General features: G+C 49.1%; 1 protein-coding gene across 10 annotated transcripts in view; it reads left to right on the forward strand.

Moving 5' to 3' along the window:
- LOC106581345 (protocadherin Fat 3) overlaps nt 1-26838 on the forward strand; it is a 485897-nt gene that overhangs the window by 389828 nt on the left and 69231 nt on the right. For all 10 annotated transcript variants that reach the window (XM_045703948.1, XM_045703947.1, XM_045703950.1 and 7 more), the window contains 10 exons: nt 603-756; nt 843-1076; nt 3340-3729; nt 3865-4079; nt 4344-4481; nt 6123-6266; nt 6471-6668; nt 9965-10766; nt 11962-12096; nt 12333-12490. In XM_045703948.1, coding sequence (XP_045559904.1) covers nt 603-756; nt 843-1076; nt 3340-3729; nt 3865-4079; nt 4344-4481; nt 6123-6266; nt 6471-6668; nt 9965-10766; nt 11962-12096; nt 12333-12490 — 2568 coding nt within the window. The remainder of the gene's footprint in view (nt 1-602; nt 757-842; nt 1077-3339; nt 3730-3864; nt 4080-4343; nt 4482-6122; nt 6267-6470; nt 6669-9964; nt 10767-11961; nt 12097-12332; nt 12491-26838) is intronic.

Below are 26838 nucleotides of genomic sequence, written 5' to 3' on the forward strand. Positions count from 1 at the left end.
GATGTTCAAGAGGTGGACATTGAGGAGGTCCAGGGAGAAGACATGGAAGCCTGAGAGGAAGACAACCCAAGCTTTCGTTTCTAGACTATCATTTTACAGATGAATGTTGAAAAGATTTTTGGGAGATGCGATCGATCATTGTTCAGTGAAATCATCCCATGTGAAGAGTCAACTAATTTAATTAAAGTTCAATTTGTAACTAAATTGTTTTGTTTTTTATTTCTATTGGAAAGATTTAATAATTTGCAATTATGTCTACTTATGACACGGTAAAGGTTTATGTTTCTGTCTCCATATGATATGTAAATAAATACAATGCAAAGAACATCTACATTTAAATGGTGTTAGTATTCATTTGCATATATTTTTGTTAATTCCCATATATTCCCTTTAATTCCCATATATTCAACGGAAAGTTTCCACCTCTGAATATTCCCCAAAATGGGCAACACTAGTTGATGTTAGTGTTTTGTTGTTGTTATGTATTGAGGAGCTGTTTGTTCGGAGGGATGATTTTTGTTGTTAGTATGTTCTTGTTGTGTGTGTAAATGCTATGCATTATGAGTGTTGTGGTGTTTGATGCTATCTTGCTGTGCGTGCAGGCTCTGTACACCGCCTCGGTCCCAGAGGATATCCCAGTCAACAGAGTGATAGTGGGGGTTGGGGCCAGCGATGCTGATGTAGGGGTCAGTGCTTGGATCCAGTACTCTCTACATGGACCCGGCTCTGAAGACTTCAGCATCGACCCAGACACTGGTACACTACCTTTACTTTATTTTACATTAGCCAATGAAGTTGATGTGTGTGTGATCTTAACCTGTCTCTCCTCTTTTTCTGTTCAGGCGAACTAAAGACAGCCCAGGCCCTGGACCGGGAGAAGACCCCTGTGTACAGACTGGTTGCCCAGGCAACAGACGGAGGTGGTCGGTTCTGTCGTGCGGAGGTCCACTTGACGCTGTTGGATGTGAATGACAACCCTCCGGCGTTCTCTGCTCCCCACTACACTGCCAGTGTGTATGAAGACACATCTACCAAGGCCCTGCTCACACGCATACAGGCCATTGACCCTGATGAAGGTAAGAATGGAATATTCTACTCTCTCTGTTTCTCTGTTTCTGTCTCTGTCTCTCTCTCTCTCTCTCTCTCTCTCTCTCTCACCTGCACATACTGCAGCTCTCCAGGACCAGAGTTGCCCATCCTGCTGAATATTAACTGATAGATGGGTAGAGTTTATAATAATGTTTACTCTGCTCTGCTCAGCACTACCTCACTGTTAGCTGTTAGCAATCCTATTTAATTTGCCTTGGGTTTGGACCAGCTACTTGCACTTACTGATAGCAATCACACACACACACACACACACACACACACACACGAACTGCTAACACCCACATTCTGTCTCTGACTGGATTTGGCTGCTGTCACCGTCTCGCCTTGCGAAGGGGAACGGAAAGAAAATAAAGCTCTGCCACAACCACACTAATGAAAAGTCACAACCACACTAATGAAAAGTCACAACCACACTTGTTTACCAACAAGCCATGCAGTGTCGACTGGCGGTAGGTTTCAAAGAGGAAGCGCTGTGGCAGGATGACAGAGAGAAGGGCATCAGAGGAGGAGAGAGAGGGAGAAGAAGAAAGAGAGGGAGAGCGAGAGAGGGAAAGAGAGTGAGGAAGAGGGAACCAGAGAGAGAGGGAGGGAGAGAGAAGGGTATAACGGGAGGAGAGAACGGTATAAGGGGAGGAGGGGGAGGGAGAGAGAAGGGTATCATGGGAGGAGAGGGAGGGAAAGAGAAGGGTATAAGGGGAGGAGAGAAGGGTATAAGGGGAGGAGAGGGAGGGAGAGAGAAGGGTATCATGGGAGGAGAGGGAGGGAAAGAGAAGGGTATAAGGGGAGGAGAGAAGGGTATAAGGGGAGGAGAGGGAGGGAGAGAGAAGGGTATCATGGGAGGAGAGGAAGGGAAAGAGAAGGGTATAAGGGGAGGAGAGAAGGGTATAAGGGGAGGAGAGGAAGGGAAAGAGAAGGGTATAAGGGGAGAAGAGGGAGGGAGAGAGAGCGAGGAAGAGAGAACCAGAGAGAGAGAAGGGTATCATGAGAGGAGAGGGAGGGAGAGAGTGAAGGGTATCATGAGAGGAGAGGGAGGGAGAGACAAGGGTATCATGAGAGGAGAGGGAGGGAGAGACAAGGGTATCATGGGAGGAGAGGGAGGGAGAGAGTGAAGGGTATCATGAGAGGAGAGGGAGGGAGAGACAAGGGTATCATGGGAGGAGAGGGAGGGAGGGAGAGAGTGAAGGGTATCATGAGAGGAGAGGGAGGGAGAGAGTGAAGGGTATCATGAGAGGAGAGGAAGGGAGGGAGGGAGAGAGTGAAGGGTATCATGAGAGGAGAGGGAGAGAGAGAGTGAAGGGTATCATGAGAGGAGAGGGAGGGAGAGAGTGAAGGGTATCATGAGAGGAGAGGGAGGGAGAGACAAGGGTATCATGAGAGGAGAGGGAGGGAGAGAGTGAAGGGTATCATGAGAGGAGAGGGAGAGAGAGACAAGGGTATCATGAGAGGAGAGGGAGAGAGAGACAAGGGTATCATGGGAGGAGAGGGAGGGAGAGAGTGAAGGGTATCATGAGAGGAGAGGGAGGGAGAGAGTGAAGGGTATCAGGGGAGGAGAGGGAGGGAGAGAGTGAAGGGTATCATGAGAGGAGAGGGAGAGAGAGACAAGGGTATCATGGGAGGAGAGGGAGGGAGAGAGTGAAGGGTATCATGAGAGGAGAGGGAGGGAGAGAGTGAAGGGTATCAGGGGAGGAGAGGGAGGGAGAGAGTGAAGGGTAACATGGGAGGAGAGGGAGGGAGAGACAAGGGTATCATGGGAGGAGAGGGAGGGAGAGAGTGAACGGTATCAGGGGAGGAGAGGGAGGGAGAGACAAGGGTATCATGGGAGGAGAGGGAGGGAGAGAGTGAACGGTATCAGGGGAGGAGAGGGAGGGAGAGACAAGGGTATCATGGGAGGAGAGGGAGGGAGAGAGTGAAGGGTATCATGAGAGGAGAGGGAGGGAGAGACAAGGGTATCATGAGAGGAGAGGGAGGGGGAGACAAGGGTATCATGAGAGGAGAGGGACCAATTAAACAAAGATTAATGTTTGAACTGGAGTCAACCTCTCTATCACTCTCTCTTTCTCTCTCTTTTCTCTGTCTCTTTCTCTCTCTCACTCTCTCTTTGTCTGCTTTCTGATATCTCTACATCTCAGCCCTCGAAACACACATACACACAGATGGCAATCAATAAATGAAATCATTGATTTATGAAAGAGTGTTCTAGCATCCTTCCGTCCTCTCCCCTCTCTCCAGGCGTCAGTCGTAAGGTGGTCTATTCTCTGGCCAACTCTGCTGGCGGCTTCTTCTCCATGGACAAGTCCTCCGGTATCGTGGTCCTGGAACGTTCCCTAGACCGCGAACAGCAACCGTCCTACATGATCACGGTCAGAGCGTCCGACCAGGGCTCTCCGGTCCGGCTGTCCTCCCTGGTCAACGTGACCGTCACAGTCCTGGACATCAATGACAACCCGCCGGTGTTTGAGCGGCGTGACCACCTCGCCACCGTGCCAGAGGACGTGGCGTTAGGGACAGAGGTGCTGAGAGTGTACGCAGCCAGTAAGGACATTGGAACCAATGCTGAGATCACCTATAGTATCCGCTCAGGCAACGAGCACGGAAAGTTCCACATACACCCCCTCACTGGTGAGTTTCCATATGCAGAATATAAAGTGTCAATTTATGTCTTTGTTAGCAAATTTGTGTTACAGACTTGTACATGGTGTTAGAAGTAGGATATCTACCTCCCTGTTGACCTCTCACTCTCTCTCTGTGTACCAGGTGTCATCTCAGTGTCTAAGCCTCTGGACTTTGAGACGTGTAAAGACTACTTCCTCACTGTGGAGGCCAGAGACGGTGGAACCCCGCCCCTAAGTGCCGTAACCATGGTAAACATTAACCTGACAGACGTCAATGACAATGCACCCATGTTCAGCCGAGACGTCTACACCACTGTCGTATCCGAAGACGCAACCATCGGAGAGTCCGTCGTCAAGGTATGACCAGTTGGCTCTTTAAACTGGACTGGTTCAGCCATGTTTCCATCACCTCTCCAGCAGTACCCCCAATCGGGTTGCACTCATTTTAGCTTTTCTGGTACAAACACACCTGATTCATTCTGAACTACATCCAATAAGTTGAACTGGATGGGAGAACTTGAGGAAATGTTTAGGAAACACTGGCCATCTTACTGTGTGTGTGTGCGTGTGTGTGTGCGTGCGTTGGAGAGTCCCTGCCTAACCCCTCTCCTCCTCCTCTAGCTGACAGCTGAGGACGTAGACAGTCAGGTGAATGGTGATATACTCTACTCCATCGTCAGTGGCGACAAAGAGAACCAGTTCTTCATAGACCCTCTCTCTGGCATGGTGAAGGTCAACAAACAGCTGGACAGAGAGACGGTGAGCACACACACACACACACACACACACACACACACACACACACACACACACACACACACACACACACACACACACAGGTATACACATATATACACACACAGGTACACACATATATACCCACACAGGTACACACACACACAAACAAACAAACTTTACGGCCAATAAAACCACAACATGAACACTATTAACAAGGACTGTCTCTGACACGCACACTGCAACATCACCATCACAAACACCCCCGTCATCATCCCCCTGCAGCAAGCCACCTCCTCCTGGCCGTTTCTCTCATGGAGGTTGGTCATTTCCTCTAATTAGAGAGTGGGGACATTGCATCCCATCCCTCCTCTTCCCAGCCTACCTTCTTCCCTCTTTTTTCTTCCCTGGAGCGCTTGAAGAGTTCCGAGTGTGTCTTCCAATTCCCATCATAAAAAATTCATGAGTGTGGTCCGTGATAGTGCAGGGAGTGTATCTGAGCACGGTCCAAAGAGAACGCCTGGGCTTGTGGGGGATGAAAGAGCTGATGAAAGTGTGTTTGGGTTATCAGAAAGAGCGCAGCCCTGTGTGTGTGTGTGTGTGTGTGTGTGTGTGTGTGTGTGTGTGCGTGCGTGCACTTCACACACTCATTTCCATATAGGTTATTCTCATTTACTCTCTCCTAAGCAGCACTGTGGTTGTTTATTGTGGTTTCTTTTTTCATTTCTCAGCTTGTTATTTTTGTCTGAAGTTTTCTTCTGCTGTGTTTAGTTAGGCTGTTATTACAGAGCAATATGTGGAAGCACACAGCAACACCCTGCAGCTAGGGTGGTAGGGAATTGTGTGTGTGTGTGTGTGTGTGTGTGTGTGTGTGTGTGTGTGTGTGTGTGTGTGTGTGTGTGTGTGTGTGTGTGTGTGTGTGTGTGTGTGTGTGTGTGTGTGTGTGTGTGCACGCACGTGTGTGTGTGCGCGCACGTGTGTGTGAGTGTGTGTGTGTGTGCCTGCGTGGGCGTGCGTGTGTGTGTGTCTTCACTCCCTAAGCTAGTAAATACTGTCTACTTGAGATAGCCTTGACAGTGTTCCCTCAGGTACACTCCTAAAAAAAGGTGCTATCTAGAAACTAAAAGGGTTCTTCGGCTGTCCCCGTAGGAGAACCATTTAAAAAAACAAAAACATTTTGGTTCCAGGTAGAACCTTTTTGGGTTCCATGTAGAAATCTTTCCACAGTGGGTTCTACATGGAACCAAAAAGGGTTATTCTATGTCGACAGCCGAAGAACTATTTTGGAACCCTGTGAATCTGAGAGACAGAGACAGAAACCCAGGGTACGTGCTTGGTAGGACACGCCAGGAATGTGTCAGTCACAGCAGTGTGTTTCAGAGGATCAAAGGATGCGCCCACAACCAATCACAACACACTTAATCAGCGCCGTTAGGTTCCTGTTTGGTGCGCTGATATTCAAGTGGGTACCAAATTATAAGGATGCGTATCCAGGAGGATATTTGATTAGGGACTTGTCATCATTGGTTAATGTGTGGTGAATTTGATTTGCATGGAAATTGCTGCGTTTGATTTTCTCGATCCTGTTATAATTATCAGGAATGAAATGATTCAAAAGTTTCTCAATGTGAAGTTTCAAGGGAAACTGTCTTTTTTCTTCTCTAGGTGTCTGGTTACTCTCTGGCGGTCAGGGCTCTGGACAGTGGTGTTCCGCCCATGTCGTCAACGGTGATGGTCAACATCGACATCTCAGACATCAACGACAGCCCGCCTACTTTCACCCCGGCCAATCTCACCACTGTCATACAGGTACTGTTACTCACATGATTGACAGCTCTGATGGCCAATGAACTCCATACACACTTACATCCACATAGACAGATATTCACACACATATCCCTTCTTACAGGAGAAGCGCGCGTACACACACACACGCACACACACACACACACACACACACACACTCCGTCTTGCATCTAATCTCATTTCCCTTCTTGTATTGTCCAATCACAGGAGAATAAGCCCATCGGCACCAGCATTCTCCAGCTGTCCGTCATAGACCAGGACTCCTCCCATAACGGCCCACCCTTTGAGTTCCGCATCTTATCAGGGAATGAGGGTGGAGAGTTTACACTTGAGTGGGATGGCACTCTGTTAGCCAATCAGGTGTTTAGGAGGGACTTGGCCATGGAGTATGTCATCCAGGTGCAGGTAAGAAGATCATCTCACACTGTTACTGTTAACGCCATGCCTTACAACCAGCTGGTCAACCCTGTTACTGTTAACGTCATGTCTTACAACCAGCTGGTCAACCCTGTTACTGTTAACGTCATGTCTTACAACCAGCTGGTCAACCCTGTTACTGTTAACGTCATGTCTTACAACCAGCTGGTCAACCCTGTTACTGTTAGCACCAGGTCTTATAACCAGCTGGTCAACCCTGTTACTGTTAACACCAGGTCTTATAACCAGCTGGTCAACCCTGTTACTGTTAACACCAGGTCTTACAACCAGCTGGTCAACCCTGTTACTGTTAGCACCAGGTCTTATAAACAGCTGGTCAACCCTGTTAGTGTTAACACCATGTCTTACAACCAGCTGGTCAACCCTGTTAGTGTTAGCACCAGGTCTTATAACCAGCTGGTCAACCCTGTTACTGTTAGCACCAGGTCTTACAACCAGCTGGTCAACCCTGTTACTGTTAACACCATGTCTTACAACCAGCTGGTCAACCCTGTTACTGTTAACACCAGGTCTTATAACCAGCTGGTCAACCCTGTTACTGTTAACGCCATGTCTTACAACCAGCTGGTCAACCCTGTTACTGTTAGCACCATGTCTTATAACCAGCTGGTCAACCCTGTTAGTGTTAGCACCATGTCTTATAACCAGCTGGTCAACCCTGTTACTGTTAACACCATGTCTTACAACCAGCTGGTCAACCCTGTTACTGTTAACACCAGGTCTTATAACCAGCTGGTCAACCCTGTTACTGTTAGCACCATGTCTTACAACCAGCTGGTCAACCCTGTTACTGTTAGCACCATGTCTTATAACCAGCTGGTCAACCCTGTTACTGTTAACACCATGTCTTACAACCTGCTGGTCAACCCTGTTAGTGTTAGCACCAGGTCTTATCACCAGCTGGTCAACCCTGTTACTGTTAACACCAGGTCTTATAACCAGCTGGTCAACCCTTTTACTGTTAGCACCATGTCTTACAACCAGCTGGTCAACCCTGTTACTGTTAACACCAGGTCTTATAACCAGCTGGTCAACCCTGTTACTGTTAACACCATGTCTTATAACCAGCTGGTCAACCCTGTTACTGTTAACACCATGTCTTACAACCAGCTGGTCAACCCTGTTAGTGTTAGCACCAGGTCTTATAACCAGCTGGTCAACCCTGTTACTGTTAGCACCAGGTCTTATAAACAGCTGGTCAACCCTGTTAGTGTTAGCACCATGTCTTATAACCAGCTGGTCAACCCTGTTAGTGTTAGCACCAGGTCTTATAACCAGCTGGTCAACCCTGTTACTGTTAACACCAGGTCTTATAACCAGCTGGTCAACCCTGTTACTGTTAGCACCATGTCTTACAACCAGCTGGTCAATCCTGTTACTGTTAACACCAGGTCTTATAACCAGCTGGTCAACCCTGTTACTGTTAACACCATGTCTTATAACCAGCTGGTCAACCCTGTTACTGTTAACACCATGTCTTACAACCAGCTGGTCAACCCTGTTAGTGTTAGCACCAGGTCTTATAACCAGCTGGTCAACCCTGTTACTGTTAGCACCAGGTCTTATAAACAGCTGGTCAACCCTGTTACTGTTAGCACCAGGTCTTATAACCAGCTGGTCAACCCTGTTACTGTTAGCACCAGGTCTTATAACCAGCTGGTCAACCCTCTTAGTGTTAGCACCATGTCTTATAAACAGCTGGTCAACCCTCTTAGTGTTAGCACCATGTCTTATAACCAGCTGGTCAACCCTGTTAGTGTTAACACCAGGTCTTACAACCAGCTGATCAATCCTGTTACTGTTAACACCAGGTCTTACAACCAGCTGGTCAACCCTGTTACTGTTAGCACCAGGTCTTACAACCAGCTGGTCAACCCTGTTAGTGTTATCACCATGTCTTATAACCAGCTGGTCAATCCTGTTAGTGTTAACACCAGGTCTTATAACCAGCTGATCAATCCTGTTAGTGTTAGCACCAGGTCTTATAACCAGCTGATCAATCCTGTTACTGTTAACACCAGGTCTTATAACCAGCTGATCAATCCTGTTACTGTTAACACCAGGTCTTACAACCAGCTGGTCAATCCTGTTACTGTTAACACCAGGTCTTATAACCAGCTGGTCAACCTGTTACTGTTAACACCAGGTCTTACAACCAGCTGGTCAACCCTGTTACTGTTAACACCAGGTCTTATAACCAGCTGGTCAATCCTGTTACTGTTAACACCAGGTCTTACAACCAGCTGGTCAATCCTGTTACTGTTAACACCAGGTCTTACAACCAGCTGATCAACCCTGTTACTGTTAACACCAGGTCTTACAACCAGCTGATCAATCCTGTTACTGTTAGCACCAGGTCTTATAACCAGCTGATCAAACCTGTTACTGTTAAGACCAGGTCTTACAACCAGCTGGTCAACCCTGTTACTGTTAGCACCAGGTCTTATAAACAGCTGGTCAACCCTGTTAGTGTTAACACCAGGTATTACAACCAGCTGGTCAATCCTGTTACTGTTAACACCAGGTCTTACAACCAGCTGGTCAACCCTGTTACTGTTAACACCAGGTCTTACAACCAGCTGGTCAACCCTGTTACTGTTAACACCAGGTCTTATAACCAGCTGATCAATCCTGTTACTGTTAACACTAGGTCTTACAACCAGCTGGTCAACCCTGTTACTGTTAACACCAGGTCTTACAACCAGCTGGTCAACCCTGTTACTGTTAACACCAGGTCTTATAACCAGCTGATCAATCCTGTTACTGTTAACACTAGGTCTTACAACCAGCTGGTCAACCCTGTTACTGTTAACACCAGGTCTTACAACCAGCTGGTCAACCCTGTTACTGTTAACACCAGGTCTTATAACCAGCTGATCAATCCTGTACTGTTAACACCAGGTCTTACAACCAGCTGGTCAACCCTGTTACTGTTAGCACCAGGTCTTATAAACAGCTGGTCAACCCTGTTACTGTTAACACCAGGTCTTACAACCAGCTGGTCAACCCTGTTACTGTTAGCACCAGGTCTTATAACCAGCTGGTCAACCCTGTTACTGTTAACACCAGGTCTTATAACCAGCTGGTCAACCCTGTTAGTGTTAGCACCCGGTCTTATAACCAGCTGGTCAACCCTGTTAGTGTCAGCACCAGGTCTTAACCAGCTATTTTGTGGAAGGTCTGTGTTACTAAATCACATTGTGATGGACGGTTTTTGGCTCTGTGTTAACCCTTTGCTTCTCCCCTCCTCCCCCTACCTCCAGGTAAGGGACTCAGGTAAGCCCCGTCTGTCCTCCTCCTCTACCCTGACGGTGCGTGTGATTGAGGAGAGCCTTCACCGGCCCGTAGCGCTACCCCTGGAGGTCCACATCATCACCATGGAGGACGAGTTTCCTGGAGGAGTCATCGGCCAGCTGCACGCCACTGACGCAGACCCCTACGATGCCCTGACCTTCGGCCACGCCCCTCCGTCTCAACGCTCCCTCTTCAAGATCAGTCCGAGAGACGGTAAGATCATAGCCCTGGGCGGCCTGGACGCCGGTCGCTACTCCCTCAACGCCAGCGTGAGTGACGGACGCTTCGCCGTGCCCGTGGCTGTGAGCGTGCATGTGGAGCAGGCGTCGCCAGAGATGCTGCGCGAGGCGGTGACGGTGCGTTTCGAGAGTGTGCAACCCCACGACTTCGTGGCTACACATCTAAAAAACGTGGTGAAAGTTCTGAAGGTTGCCGCGGCAACGCAGAAGCAAGACGCGCTGCACGTGCTTAGTCTGCAGCCCGTGGGCGGGACCAGCCAGCTGGATCTGCTGGTTGCCGTGGAGACGGCTGGGGGAGGGTTCTACAAGGCAGCATACCTGACCCAGAAGCTGAGCGCCTCCCGGAGGCAGCTGGAGGAAGTGCTGAGGGTGTCGGCCATCTTGGATAAGAACTGTTCTGGGCTGGAGTGTCGCGGGGCCCAGTGTGAGCAGAGCATTGTGTTGGACTCTCACGCTCTCATCACCTACAGCACACCCAGGGTTAGCTTTGTGTCGCCACGCTTCCACAGGACCACACGCTGCACCTGTACTGGTGAGGACCTGCACCCACAGACATACTACACCCATGTATCATATCAATGTATATGCATCGTGATGCACTCACATACTAATACAACAACATACACACAAACTAGAGTGTCACCAAGTATCCTTTGAGAGCTGTACATTAGGCATAGACATTGTTGCCGTCTGCATGATCTGCACTGTAACAACCACTCTGTCTGATTGTACAAATACTATAATGATAAAAAGCTGATGGCATCTTGAGTGTGTATCTGACCCCTGGGATTAGACAGACCCCCCCAGTAGATTGAATTAGCATGTTGTGGCTAACGTGATTAGCATGTCTCCTGGGGACAGAGGATTTGGCTGCCTCTACTCTGAATAACCCTAAATTAACTTGTCCTCTCTTGCTCTCTTTATTCATCCTTTCTTTTCTTCCTTTCTCTCGTTTCACGCTTCTCGTTCCCTTCCTCCTTCTATCCTCTGTCTTCTGTCTCACTCTGTTTCACACCCTCTCCTTCTCTTCTCTTTTCCTTTCATGTTGTGTTAACCTCTCCCCCTTCCTCCCTCTCTCTCAATCCCTTTCATCTCTCCCCTCCTGTCTCTCTCTCTACCTCCCCATTCCCCTCACTCTTCCTTTCTCTTTTTTGTTTCACCGCTCACATCTCTCTCGCACACACACGCTCTCTCTCTCTCCCTCTCTCTCTCGCTCCTCTTCTTTCTCTCTCCCTCCCTCCTCTCTCTCTCTCCCTCCCTCCTCTCTCTCCCTCTCTCTCTCGCTCCTCTGCTTTCTTTCTCTCTCTCTCTCTCCCTCTCTCTCTCGCTCCTCTTCTTTCTCTCTCCCTCCCTCCTCTCTCTCTCTCCCTCCCTCCTCTCTCTCCCTCTCTCTCTCGCTCCTCTTCTTTCTTTCTCTCTCTCTCTCCCTCTCTCTCTCGCTCCTCTTCTTTCTCTCTCTCTCCCTCCTCTCTCTCTCTCCCTCCCTCCTCTCTCTCCCTCTCTCTCTCGCTCCTCTTCTTTCTTTCTCTCTCTCTCTCTCTCCCTCTCTCTCTCGCTCCTCTTCTTTCTTTCTCTCTCTCTCCCTCCCTCCTCTCTCTCTCGCTCCTCTTCTTTCTCTCTCTCTCCCTCCCTCCTCTCTCTCTCTCCCTCCCTCCTCTCTCTCTCCTCTCTCTCTTGCTCCTCTTCTTTCTTTCTCTCTCTCTCCCTCCTCTCTCTCCCTCCATCAGATGGTAGCTGTCCCCCAGCCTCAGAGTTGTGTGATGAGCAGCCCTGCCCAGGAGACATGCAGTGTGTGGGCACAGAGGGCACCAGAGGACCGTACGTCTGCCAGTGTCCACCAGGGAAACTAGGAGAATGTGCAGGTGCTATTCAATGTTTGGATCCTTTGTAAATGTGGTGTAATTTGTGGATGCAAATAGAAAATTCCAAATGTGTTCAATCATGCATGTGTGTGTGTGTGTGTGTACGTGCTCTGACTCTGCATATCTGTGTGTGTGTGTGTGTGTGTGTGTGTGTGTGTGTGTGTGTGTGTGTGTGTGTGTGTGTGTGTGTGTGTGTGTGTGTGTGTGTGTGTGTGTGTGTGTGTGTGTGTATACAGGTCACACGTCTCTGAGTTTCTCAGGGAACAGCTATATCAAGTATAAAGTGTCTGATGGAGGAAGGACAGGAGAGATGAAGCTGGGACTGAGGATCAGAACTCTACAGAGCAGAGGAATCATCATGTACACACACTCTGATCCCTGCACTATACTGAAGGTACACACACACACACTGACCCCTGCACTATAGTGAAGGTACACACACACACACACACACACACACACTGACTCCTGCACTATACTGAAGGTACACACACACACACTCTGACCCCTGCACTATAGTGAAGGTACACACACACACACACACTGACCCCTGCACTATACTGAAGGTACACACACACACACTGACCCCTGCACTATACTGAAGGTACACACACACACACTCTGATCCCTGCACTATACTGAAGGTACACACACACACACTGACCCCTGCACTATACTGAAGGTACACACACACACACTGACCCCTGCACTATACTGAAGGTACACACACACACACACACTGACCCCTGCACTATACTGAAGGTACACACACACACCCACACACACACTGACCCCTGCACTATACTGAAGGTACACACACACACACACACTGACCCCTGCACTATACTGAAGGTACACACACACACCCACACACACACTGACCCCTGCACTATACTGAAGGTACACACACACACACACTGACCCCTGCACTATACTGAAGGTACACACACACACACTGACCCCTGCACTATAGTGAAGGTACACACACACACACACACTGACCCCTGCACTATACTGAAGGTACACACACACACACTCTGATCCCTGCACTATACTGAAGGTACACACACACACACTGACCCCTGCACTATACTGAAGGTACACACACACACACTGACCCCTGCACTATACTGAAGGTACACACACACACACACACTGACCCCTGCACTATACTGAAGGTACACACACACACCCACACACACACTGACCCCTGCACTATACTGAAGGTACACACACACACACTCTGATCCCTGCACTATAGTGAAGGTACACACACACACACACACACTCTGACCCCTGCACTATACTGAAGGTACACACACACACACTCTGATCCCTGCACTATACTGAAGGTACACACACACACTGACCCCTGCACTATACTGAAGGTACACACACACACACTGACCCCTGCACTATACTGAAGGTACACACACACACACTCAGACCCCTGCACTATACTGAAGGTACACACACACACACACACTGACCCCTGCACTATACTGAAGGTACACACACACACACACACTGACCCCTGCACTATACTGAAGGTACACACACACACACACTCTGACCCCTGCACTATACTGAAGGTACACACACACACACTGACCCCTGGACTATACTGAAGGTACACACACACACACACACTGACCCCTGCACTATACTGAAGGTACACACACACACACACACACTGATCCCTGCACTATACTGAAGGTACACACACACACACTGACCCCTGCACTATAGTGAAGGTACACACACACACACACACTGACCCCTGCACTATACTGAAGGTACACACACACACACTGACCCCTGCACTGTACTGAAGGTACACACACACACACACTGACCCCTGCACTATACTGAAGGTACACACACACACACACACTCACCCCTGCACTATACTGAAGGTACACACACACACACACACACTGACCCCTGCACTATACTGAAGGTACACACACACACACACACTGACCCCTACACTATACTGAAGGTACACACACACACACTGACCCCTGTACTATACTGAAGGTACACACACACACACACACACACACTGACCCCTGCACTATACTGAAGGTACACACACACACACTGACCCCTGCACTATACTGAAGGTACACACACACAACTGACCCCTGCACTATACTGAAGGTACACACACACACACTGACCCCTGCACTATACTGAAGGTACACACACACACACACACTGACCCCTGCACTATACTGAAGGTACACACACACACACTCTGACCCCTGCACTATACTGAAGGTACACACACACACACACACTGACCCCTGCACTATACTGAAGGTACACACACACACACACACTGACCACACACACACACACACACTGACCCCTGCACTATACTGAAGGAACACACACACACACACTGACCCCTGCACTATACTGAAGGTAACACACACACACACTGACCCCTGCACTATACTGAAGGTACACACACACACACACTGACCCCTGCACTATACTGAAGGTACACACACACACACACACACTGACCCCTGCACTATACTGAAGGTACACACACACACACACACACTGACCCCTGCACTATACTGAAGGTACACACACACACACTGACCCCTGCACTATACTGAAGGTACACACACACACACACTGACCCCTGCACTATACTGAAGGTACACACACACACACACACTGACCCCTGCACTATACTGAAGGTACACACACACACACACACACACCCTGCACTATACTGAACGCACACACACACACACTGACCCCTGCACTATACTGAAGGTACACACACACACACACACACACACCCACACACACACACACACTGACCCCTGCACTATACTGAAGGTACACACACACACACTGACCCCTGCACTATACTGAAGGTACAACACAACACACACACACACACACACACACACACACACACTGACCCCTGCACTATACTGAAGGCACACCACACACACACACACACACTGACCCCTGCACTATACTGAAGGTACACACACACACACTGACCCCTGCACTATACTGAAGGTACACACACACACACACTGACCCCTGCACTATACTGAAGGTACACACACACACACACTGACCCCTGTACTATACTGAAGGTAACACACACACACACACTGACCCCTGCACTATACTGAAGGTACACACACACACACTGACCCCTGCACTATACTGAAGGTAACACACACACACACACTGACCCCTGCACTATCCTGAAGGTACACACACACACACACACACACTGACCCCTGCACTATACTGAAGGTACACACACACACACACTGACCCCTGTACTATACTGAAGGTACACACACACACACTGACCCCTGCACTATACTGAAGGTACACACACACACACACGACACACACACACACACACACACACACACTGATCCCTGCACTATACTGAAGGTACACACACACACACTGACCCCTGCACTATACTGAAGATCACACACACACACACACTGACCTGCACATACGACAACACACACACACACACTGACCCCTGCACTATACTGAAGGTACAACACACACACACTGACCCCTGCACTATACTGAAGGTACACACACACACACACTGACCCCTGCACTATACTGAAGATACACACACACACACACTGACCCCTGCACTATACTGAAGATACACACACACACACTGACCCCTGCACTATACTGAAGGTCACACACACACACACTGACCCCTGCACTATACTGAAGGTAACACACACACACACTGACCCCTGCACTATACTGAAGGTACACACACACACACTGACCCCTGCACTATACTGAAGGTAACACACACACACACTGACCCCTGCACTATACTGAAGGTACACACACACACACACACACACACACACACACACACACACACACACACACACACACACACACACACACACACACACACACACACACACACACACACACACACACTGACCCCTGCACTATACTGAAGGTCACACACACACACACTGAGCCCTGCACTATACTGAAGGTACAACCACACACACACACACACACACACACTGACCCCTGCACTATACTGAAGGCAACACACACACACACACACACACTGACCCCTGCACTATACTGAAGGTACACACACACACACTGACCCCTGCACTATACTGAAGGTACACACACACACACTGACCCCTGCACTATACTGAAGATACACACACACACACACACACTGACCCCTGCACTATACTGAAGCTACACACACACACACACACTGACCCCTGCACTATACTGAAGGTACACACACACACACACTGACCCCTGCACTATACTGAAGGTACACACACACACACTGACCCCTGCACTATACTGAAGGTACACACACACACACACTGACCCCTGCACTATACTGAAGGTACACACACACACACACACACACACACACACACACACACACACACACACACACACACACACACACACACACACACACACACACACACACACTGACCCCTGCACTATACTGAAGGTACACACACACACACACACACACACACACACACACACACACACACACACACTGACACCCTGCACTATACTCAGGTACACACACACACACTGAGCCCCTGCACTATACTGAAGATACAACCACACACACACACACACACACTGACCCCTGCACTATACTGAAGGACACACACACACACACACTGACCCCTGCACTATACTGAAGGTACACACACACACACTGACCCCTGCACTATACTGAAGATACACACACACACACTGACCCGCACAACGAAGCACACACACACACACACTGACCCCGCACTATACTGAAGACACACACACACACACACACACTGACCCCTGCACTATACTGAAGGTACACACACACACACTGACCCCTGCACTATACTGAAGGTACACACACACACCACACACACACACTGACCCCTGCACTATACTGAAGGTACACACACACACACACACTGACCCTGCACTATACTGAAGATACACACACACACACACTGACCCCTGCACTATACTGAAGATAACACACACACACACACTGACCCCTGCACTATACTGAAGGACACACACACACACACACACTGACTCCTGCACTATACTGAAGGTACACACACACACACTGACCCCTGCACTATACTGAAGGTACACACACACACACACTGACCCCTGCACTATACTGAAGATACACACACACACACACACGACCCCCGCACTATACTGAAGATACACACACACACACTGACCCCTGCACTATACTGAAGGTACACACACACACACACTGACCCCTGCACTATACTGAAGGTACACACACACACACTGACCCCTGCACTATACTGAAGGTACACACACACACACACTGACCCCTGCACTATACTGAAGGTACACACACACACACTGACCCCTGCACTATACTGAAGGTACACACACACACACTGACCCCTGCACTATACTGAAGGTACACACACACACACACACACACACACACACACACACACACACACACACACACACACACACACACACACACACACACTGACCCCTGCACTATACTGAAGGTAACACACACACACACACACACACACACACACACACACACACACACACACACACTGACCCCTGCACTATACTGAAGGTACACACACACACACTGAGCCCCTGCACTATACTGAAGATACCACACACACACACACACACACACACACACTGACCCCTGCACATACTGAAGGCACACACACACACACACACACTGACCCCTGCACTATACTGAAGGTACACACACACACACACTGACCCCTGCACTATACTGAAGATAACACACACACACACACTGACCCCTGCACTATACTGAAGATACACACACACACACACTGACCCCTGCACTATACTGAAGGTAACACACACACACACACACTGACCCCTGCACTATACTGAAGGTACACACACACACACTGACCCCTGCACTATACTGAAGGTACAACACACACACACACACACTGACCCCTGCACTATACTGAAGGTACACACACACACACACACCCACACAACAGACACACACACACACACACACACACACACACACACACACACACACACACACACACACACACTGACCCCTGCACTATACTGAAGATACACACACACACACACTGACCCCTGCACTATACTGAAGGTACACACACACACACACACGACCCCGCACTATACTGAAGGTACACACACACACACACTGACCCCTGCACTATACTGAAGGCACACACACACACACTGACCCCTGCACTATACTGAAGGTACACACACACACACTGACCCCTGCACTATACTGAAGGTACACACACACACACACACACACACACACACACACACTGACCCCTGCACTATACTGAAGGTACACACACACACACACTGACCCCTGCACTATACTGAAGGTACACACACACACACACACACACTGACCCCTGCACTATACTGAAGGTACACACACACACACACTGACCCCTGCACTATACTGAAGGTACAACACACACACACACTCACCCCTGCACTATACTGAAGGTACACACACACACACTGACCCCTGCACTATACTGAAGGTAACACACACACACACACTGACCCCTGCACTATACTGAAGGTACACACACACACACACTGACCCCTGCACTATACTGAAGATAACACACACACACACTGACCCATGCACTATACTGAAGGTACACACACACACACTGACCCCTGCACTATACTGAAGATAACACACACACACACACTGACCCCCTGCACTATACTGAAGGTACACACACACACACACACACACACACACACACACACACACACTGACCCCGCACTATACTGAAGGTACACACACACACACACTGACCCCTGCACTATACTGAAGGTACCAACACACACACACACACTGACCCCTGCACTATACTGAAGGTACACACACACACACACACACACACACACACACACACACACACACACACACACACACACACACACACACACACACACACACACACACTGAGCCCTGCACTATACTGAAGATACACACACACACACACAACACACACACACACACACACTGACCCCTGCACTATACTGAAGAACACACACACACACACACACTGACCCCTGCACTATACTGAAGGTACACACACACACACTGACCCCTGCACTATACTGAAGATACACACACACACACTGACCCCGCACAACGAAGACACACACACACACACACACTGACCCCTGCACTATACTGAAGATAACACACACACACACACTGACCCCTGCACTATACTGAAGATACACAAACACACACTGACCACTGCACTATACTGAAGATACACACATACACACACACACACACACACTGACCCCTTCACTATACTGAAGATACACACACACACACACACACACACACTGACCCCTGCACTATAAAGAAGATACACACACACACACACTGACCCCTGCACTATACTGAAGAAACACACACACACACACACACTGACCCCTGCACTATACGAAGGTACACACACACACACACACTGACCCCTGCACTATACTGAAGGTAACACACACACACACTGACCCCCGCACTATACTGAAGATACACACACACACACTGACCCTTGCACTATACTGAAGGTACACACACACACACACACTGACCCCTGCACTATACTGAAGGTACACACACACACACTGACCCCTGCACTATACTGAAGGTAACACACACACACACACACTGACCCCCTGCACTATACTGAAGATACACACACACACACTGACCCCTGCACTATACTGAAGGTACAACACACACACACACACACTGACCCCTGCACTATACTGAAGGTACACACACACACACTGACCCCTGCACTATACTGAAGGTACACACACACACACACTGACCCCGCACTATACTGAAGGTACACACACACACACACACACACACACACACACACACACACACACACACACACACACACACACACACACACACACTGACCCCTGCACTATACTGAAGGTACACACACACACACACACACACACACACACACACACACACACACACACACACACACACACACACACACACACACACACACTGACCCCTGCACTATACTGAAGGTACACACACACACACTGAGCCCTGCACTATACTGAAGATAACACACACACACTGACCCCTGCACTATACTGAAGGACACACACACACACACACACGACCCCTGCACTATACTGAAGGTACACACACACACACTGACCCCTGCACTATACTGAAGATAACACACACACACACACACACACACTGACCCCTGCACTATACTGAAGATACACAAACACACACTGACCACTGCACTATACTGAAGATACAAACACACACACACACTGACCCCTGCACTATACTGAAGGTACACACACACACACTGACCCCTGCACTATACTGAAGGTACACACACACACACTGACCCCTGCACTATACTGAAGATAAAAACACACACACACACACACACCAGACACACACACACACACACACACACACACACACAACACACACACACACACACACACACACACTGACCCCTGCACTATACTGAAGGTAACACACACACACACTGACCCCTGCACTATACTGAAGATACACACACACACACACACACTGACCCCCTGCACTATACTGAAGGTACACACACACACACACTGACCCCTGCACTATACTGAAGGTACACACACACTCTGACCCCTGCACTATACTGAAGATACACACACACACACGACCCGCACCATACGAAGATAAACACACACACACACACACACACTGACTCCTGCACTATACTGAAGACACACACACACACACACTGACCCCTGCACTATACTGAAGGTAACACACACACACACACTGACCCCTGCACTATACTGAAGGTACACACACACACACACTGACCCCTGCACCATACGAAGATACACACACACACACACACTGACCCCCGCACTATACCGAAGGCACACACACACACACTGACCCTGCACTATACTGAAGGTACACACACACACACACTGACCCCCTGCACTATACTGAAGGTACACACACACACACACTGACCCCTGCACTATACTGAAGATACACACACACACACACACACAGCACAACAACACACACACACACACTGACCCTGCACTATACTGAAGGCACACACACACACACACACACACACGACCGCACATACGAAGGACAAACACACACACACACACACACACACTGACCCCTGCACTATACTGAAGATACACACACACACACTGACCCCTGCACTATACTGAAGATAACACACACACACACACACACACTGACCCCTGCACTATACTGAAGGTACAAACACACACACACTGACCCCTGCACTATACTGAAGGTACACACACACACACTGACCCCTGCACTATACTGAAGATACACACACACACACACTGACCCCTGCACTATACTGAAGACACACACACACACACACACTGACCCCTGCACTATACTGAAGGTCACACACACACACACACTGACCCCTGCACTATACTGAAGGCACAACACACACAAACACACACACACACACACACACACTGACCCCTGCACTATACTGAAGGTACACACACACACACTGAGCCCTGCACTATACGAAGATACAACACACACACACACACACACACACACACTGACCCCTGCACTATACTGAAGGACACACACACACACACACACACTGACCCCTGCACTATACTGAAGGTACACACACACACACTGACCCCTGCACTATACTGAAGATACACACACACAAAGAACACACACACACACACACACACACACACACTGACCCCTGCACATACTGAAGACACACACACACACACGACCCCTGCACTATAGAAGATACACACACACACACTGACCCCTGCACTATACTGAAGGTACACACACACACACTGAGCCCTGCACTATACTGAAGATACACACACACACACTGACCCCTGCACTATACTGAAGATACACACACACACACACACGACCCGCACTATACTGAAGATACACACACACACACACACACACTGACCCCCTGCACTATACTGAAGGTACACACACACACACTGACCCCTGCACTATACTGAAGGTAACACACACACACACACTGACCCCTGCACTATACTGAAGGTAACACACACACACACTGACCCCTGCACTATACTGAAGATACACACACACACACACTGACCCCCGCACTATACTGAAGACACACACACACACACACACTGACCCCCGCACTATACTGAAGGTACACACACACACACTGACCCCTGCACTATACTGAAGGTACACACCACACACACACACACACACACACACACACACACGACAACACACACACACACACACTGACCCCTGCACTATACTGAAGGTACACACACACACACTGACCCCTGCACTATACTGAAGATAACACACACACACACTGACCCCGCACTATACTGAAGATACACACACAACACACACACACTGACCCCTGCACTATACTGAAGATACACACACACACACTGACCCCTGCACTATACTGAAGATACACAACACACACACACACTGACCCCGCACTATACTGAAGGTACACACACACACACACTGACCCCTGCACTATACTGAAGATACACACACACACACTGACCCCGCACTAACGAAGATACACACACACACACACACACACACACGCACTATACTGAAGACACACACACACACACACACACACACACACGACCCCTGCACTATAAAGAAGAACACACACACACACACTGACCCCTGCACTATACTGAAGGTAACACACACACACACACTGACCCCTGCACTATACTGAAGGTACACACACACACACTGACCCCCGCACTATACTGAAGGACACACACACACACACACTGACCCCTGCACCATACTGAAGATAACACACACACACACTGACCCCCTGCACTATACTGAAGGTACACACACACACACTGACCCCCTGCACTATACGAAGATAACACACACACACACACTGACCCCTGCACTATACTGAAGGTACACACACACACACACACTGACCCCTGCACTATACTGAAGGTACACACACACACACACTGACCCCGCACTATACTGAAGGCACACACACACACACTGACCCCTGCACTATACTGAAGATACACACACACACACACTGACCCCTGCACTATACTGAAGGTACACACACACACACTGACCCCTGCACTATACTGAAGGTAACACACACACACTGACCCCCGCACTATACTGAAGGTACACACACACACACCACACACACACACACACACACACACACACACACACACACACACACACACACACACACACACACACACACTGACCCCTGCACTATACTGAAGGTAACACACACCCACACACACACACACACACACACACACACTGACCCCCTGCACTATACTGAAGGTAACACACACACACACTGAGCCCTGCACTATACTGAAGATAAACACACACACACACACACACACACACACTGACCCTTGCACTATACTGAAGGTACACACACACACACACACTGACCCCTGCACTATACTGAAGGTACACACACACACACTGACCCCTGCACTATACTGAAGATACACACACACACACACTGACCCCCGCACTATACTGAAGATACACACACACACACACACTGACCCCTGCACTATACTGAAGGTAACACACACACACACACACTGACCCCTGCACTATACTGAAGATACACACACACACACTGACCCGCACAACGAAGGTAACACACACACACACACACTGACCCCTGCACTATACTGAAGGTACACACACACACACTGACCCCTGCACTATACTGAAAATACACACACACACACTGACCCCTGCACTATACTGAAGATACACACACACACACACACACTGACCCCTGCACTATACTGAAGGTACACACACACACACACACACACACACACACACACACACACACACACACACACACACACACACACACACACACACACACACACACACACTGACCCCTGCACTATACTGAAGATACACACACACACACACTGACCCCCGCACATACTGAAGGTACACACACACACACACACACTGACCCCTGCACTATACTGAAGGTACACACACACACACTGACCCCTGCACTATACTGAAGATACACACACACACACACGACCGCACTATACTGAAGCACACACACACACACACTGACCCCTGCACCATACTGAAGGAACACACACACACACACACACTGACCCCTGCACTATACTGAAGGTACACACACACACACACTGACCCCTGCACTATACTGAAGATAACACACACACACACACTGACCCCGCACTATACTGAAGGTACACACACACACACTGACCCCTGCACTATACTGAAGGTACACACACACACACACTGACCCCTGCACTATACTGAAGGTACACACACACACACTGACCCCTGCACTAAGAAGGTACACACACACACACCTGACCCCCGCACTATACTGAAGATACAACACACACACACACACACTGACCCCTGCACTATACTGAAGGTACACACACACACACACTGACCCCTGCACTATACTGAAGGTACCACACACACACACACACACACACGACCCCTGCACTATACTGAAGGTACAACAAACACACACACACACAACACAACACACACACACACTGACCCCCTGCACTATACTGAAGGTATACACACACACACTGACCCCGCACTATACTGAAGATACACACACACACACACACACACACTGACCCCTGCACTATACTGAAGGTACAACACACACACACACTGACCCCTGCACTATACTGAAGGTACACACACACACACTGACCCCTGCACTATACTGAAGGTACACACACACACACACTGACCCCGCACTATACTGAAGGTACAAACACACACACACTGACCCCTGCACTATACTGAAGATACACACACACACACACACTGACCCCTGCACTATACTGAAGATACACACACACACACTGACCCCCGCACTATACTGAAGATACACACACACACACACTGACCCCTGCACCATACTGAAGATACACACACACACACACTGACCCCTGCACTATACGAAGGTAACACACACACACACACACTGACCCCTGCACTATACTGAAGGTAACACACACACACACTGACCCCTGCACTATACTGAAGGTACACACACACACACTGACCCCTGCACTATACTGAAGGTACACACACACACACAACACACACACACACACACACACACACACAACACACACACACACACACACACACACACACACACACACACACACACTGACCCCTGCAATATACTGAAGGTAACACACACACACTGAGCCCTGCACTATACTGAAGATAAACACACACACACACACACACACACTGACCCCGCACCATACTGAAGGACACACACACACACACACACTGATCCCTGCACTATACTGAAGGTACACACACACACACTGACCCCTGCACTATACTGAAGATACACACACACACTGACCCTGCACTATACTGAAGATACACACAACACACACACACACACACACAACACACTGACCCCCGCACCATACTGAAGATACACACACACACACTGACCTGCACTATACTGAAGATAACACACACACACACACACACTGACCCCTGCACTATACTGAAGGTTACAAACACACACACACTGACCCCTGCACTATACTGAAGGTACACACACACACACTGACCCCTGCACTATACTGAAGGCACACACACACACACTGACCCCTGCACTATACTGAAGATACACAAACACACACACACACTGACCCCTGCACTATACTGAAGATAACACACACACACACACACACACACACTGACCCCTGCACTATACTGAAGATAACACACACACACTGACCCCTGCACTATACTGAAGATACACACACACACACACACACACACGACCCCTGCACTATACTGAAGATGACACACACACACACACACACTGACCCCTGCACTATACTGAAGGTACACACACACACACACACTGACCCCTGCACTATACTGAAGGCACACACACACACACTGACCCCTGCACTATACTGAAGGTACACACACACACACTGACCCCCCGCACTATACTGAAGAACACACACACACACACACACTGACCCCTGCACTATACTGAAGGTACACACACACACACTGACCCCTGCACTATACTGAAGGTACACACACACACACACACACTGACCCCTGCACTATACTGAAGGTAACACACACACACACTGACCCCTGCACTATACTGAAGGTACACACACACACACACTGACCCCCGCACCATACTGAAGGTACACACACACACACTGACCCCCTGCACTATACTGAAGGTACACACACACACACACTGACCCCTGCACTATACTGAAGGTACACACACACACACTGACCCCTGCACTATACTGAAGGTACACACAACACACACACACACAACACACACACACACACACACACACACACACACACACACACACTGACCCCTGCACTATACTGAAGGTACACACACACACACACACACACACACACCACACCACACACACACACACACACACACACACACACACACACTGACCCCTGCACTATACTGA

Source organism: Salmo salar, chromosome ssa20 (assembly GCF_905237065.1).
Source record: "Salmo salar chromosome ssa20, Ssal_v3.1, whole genome shotgun sequence".
Taxonomy (NCBI): Eukaryota; Metazoa; Chordata; class Actinopteri; order Salmoniformes; family Salmonidae; genus Salmo; species Salmo salar.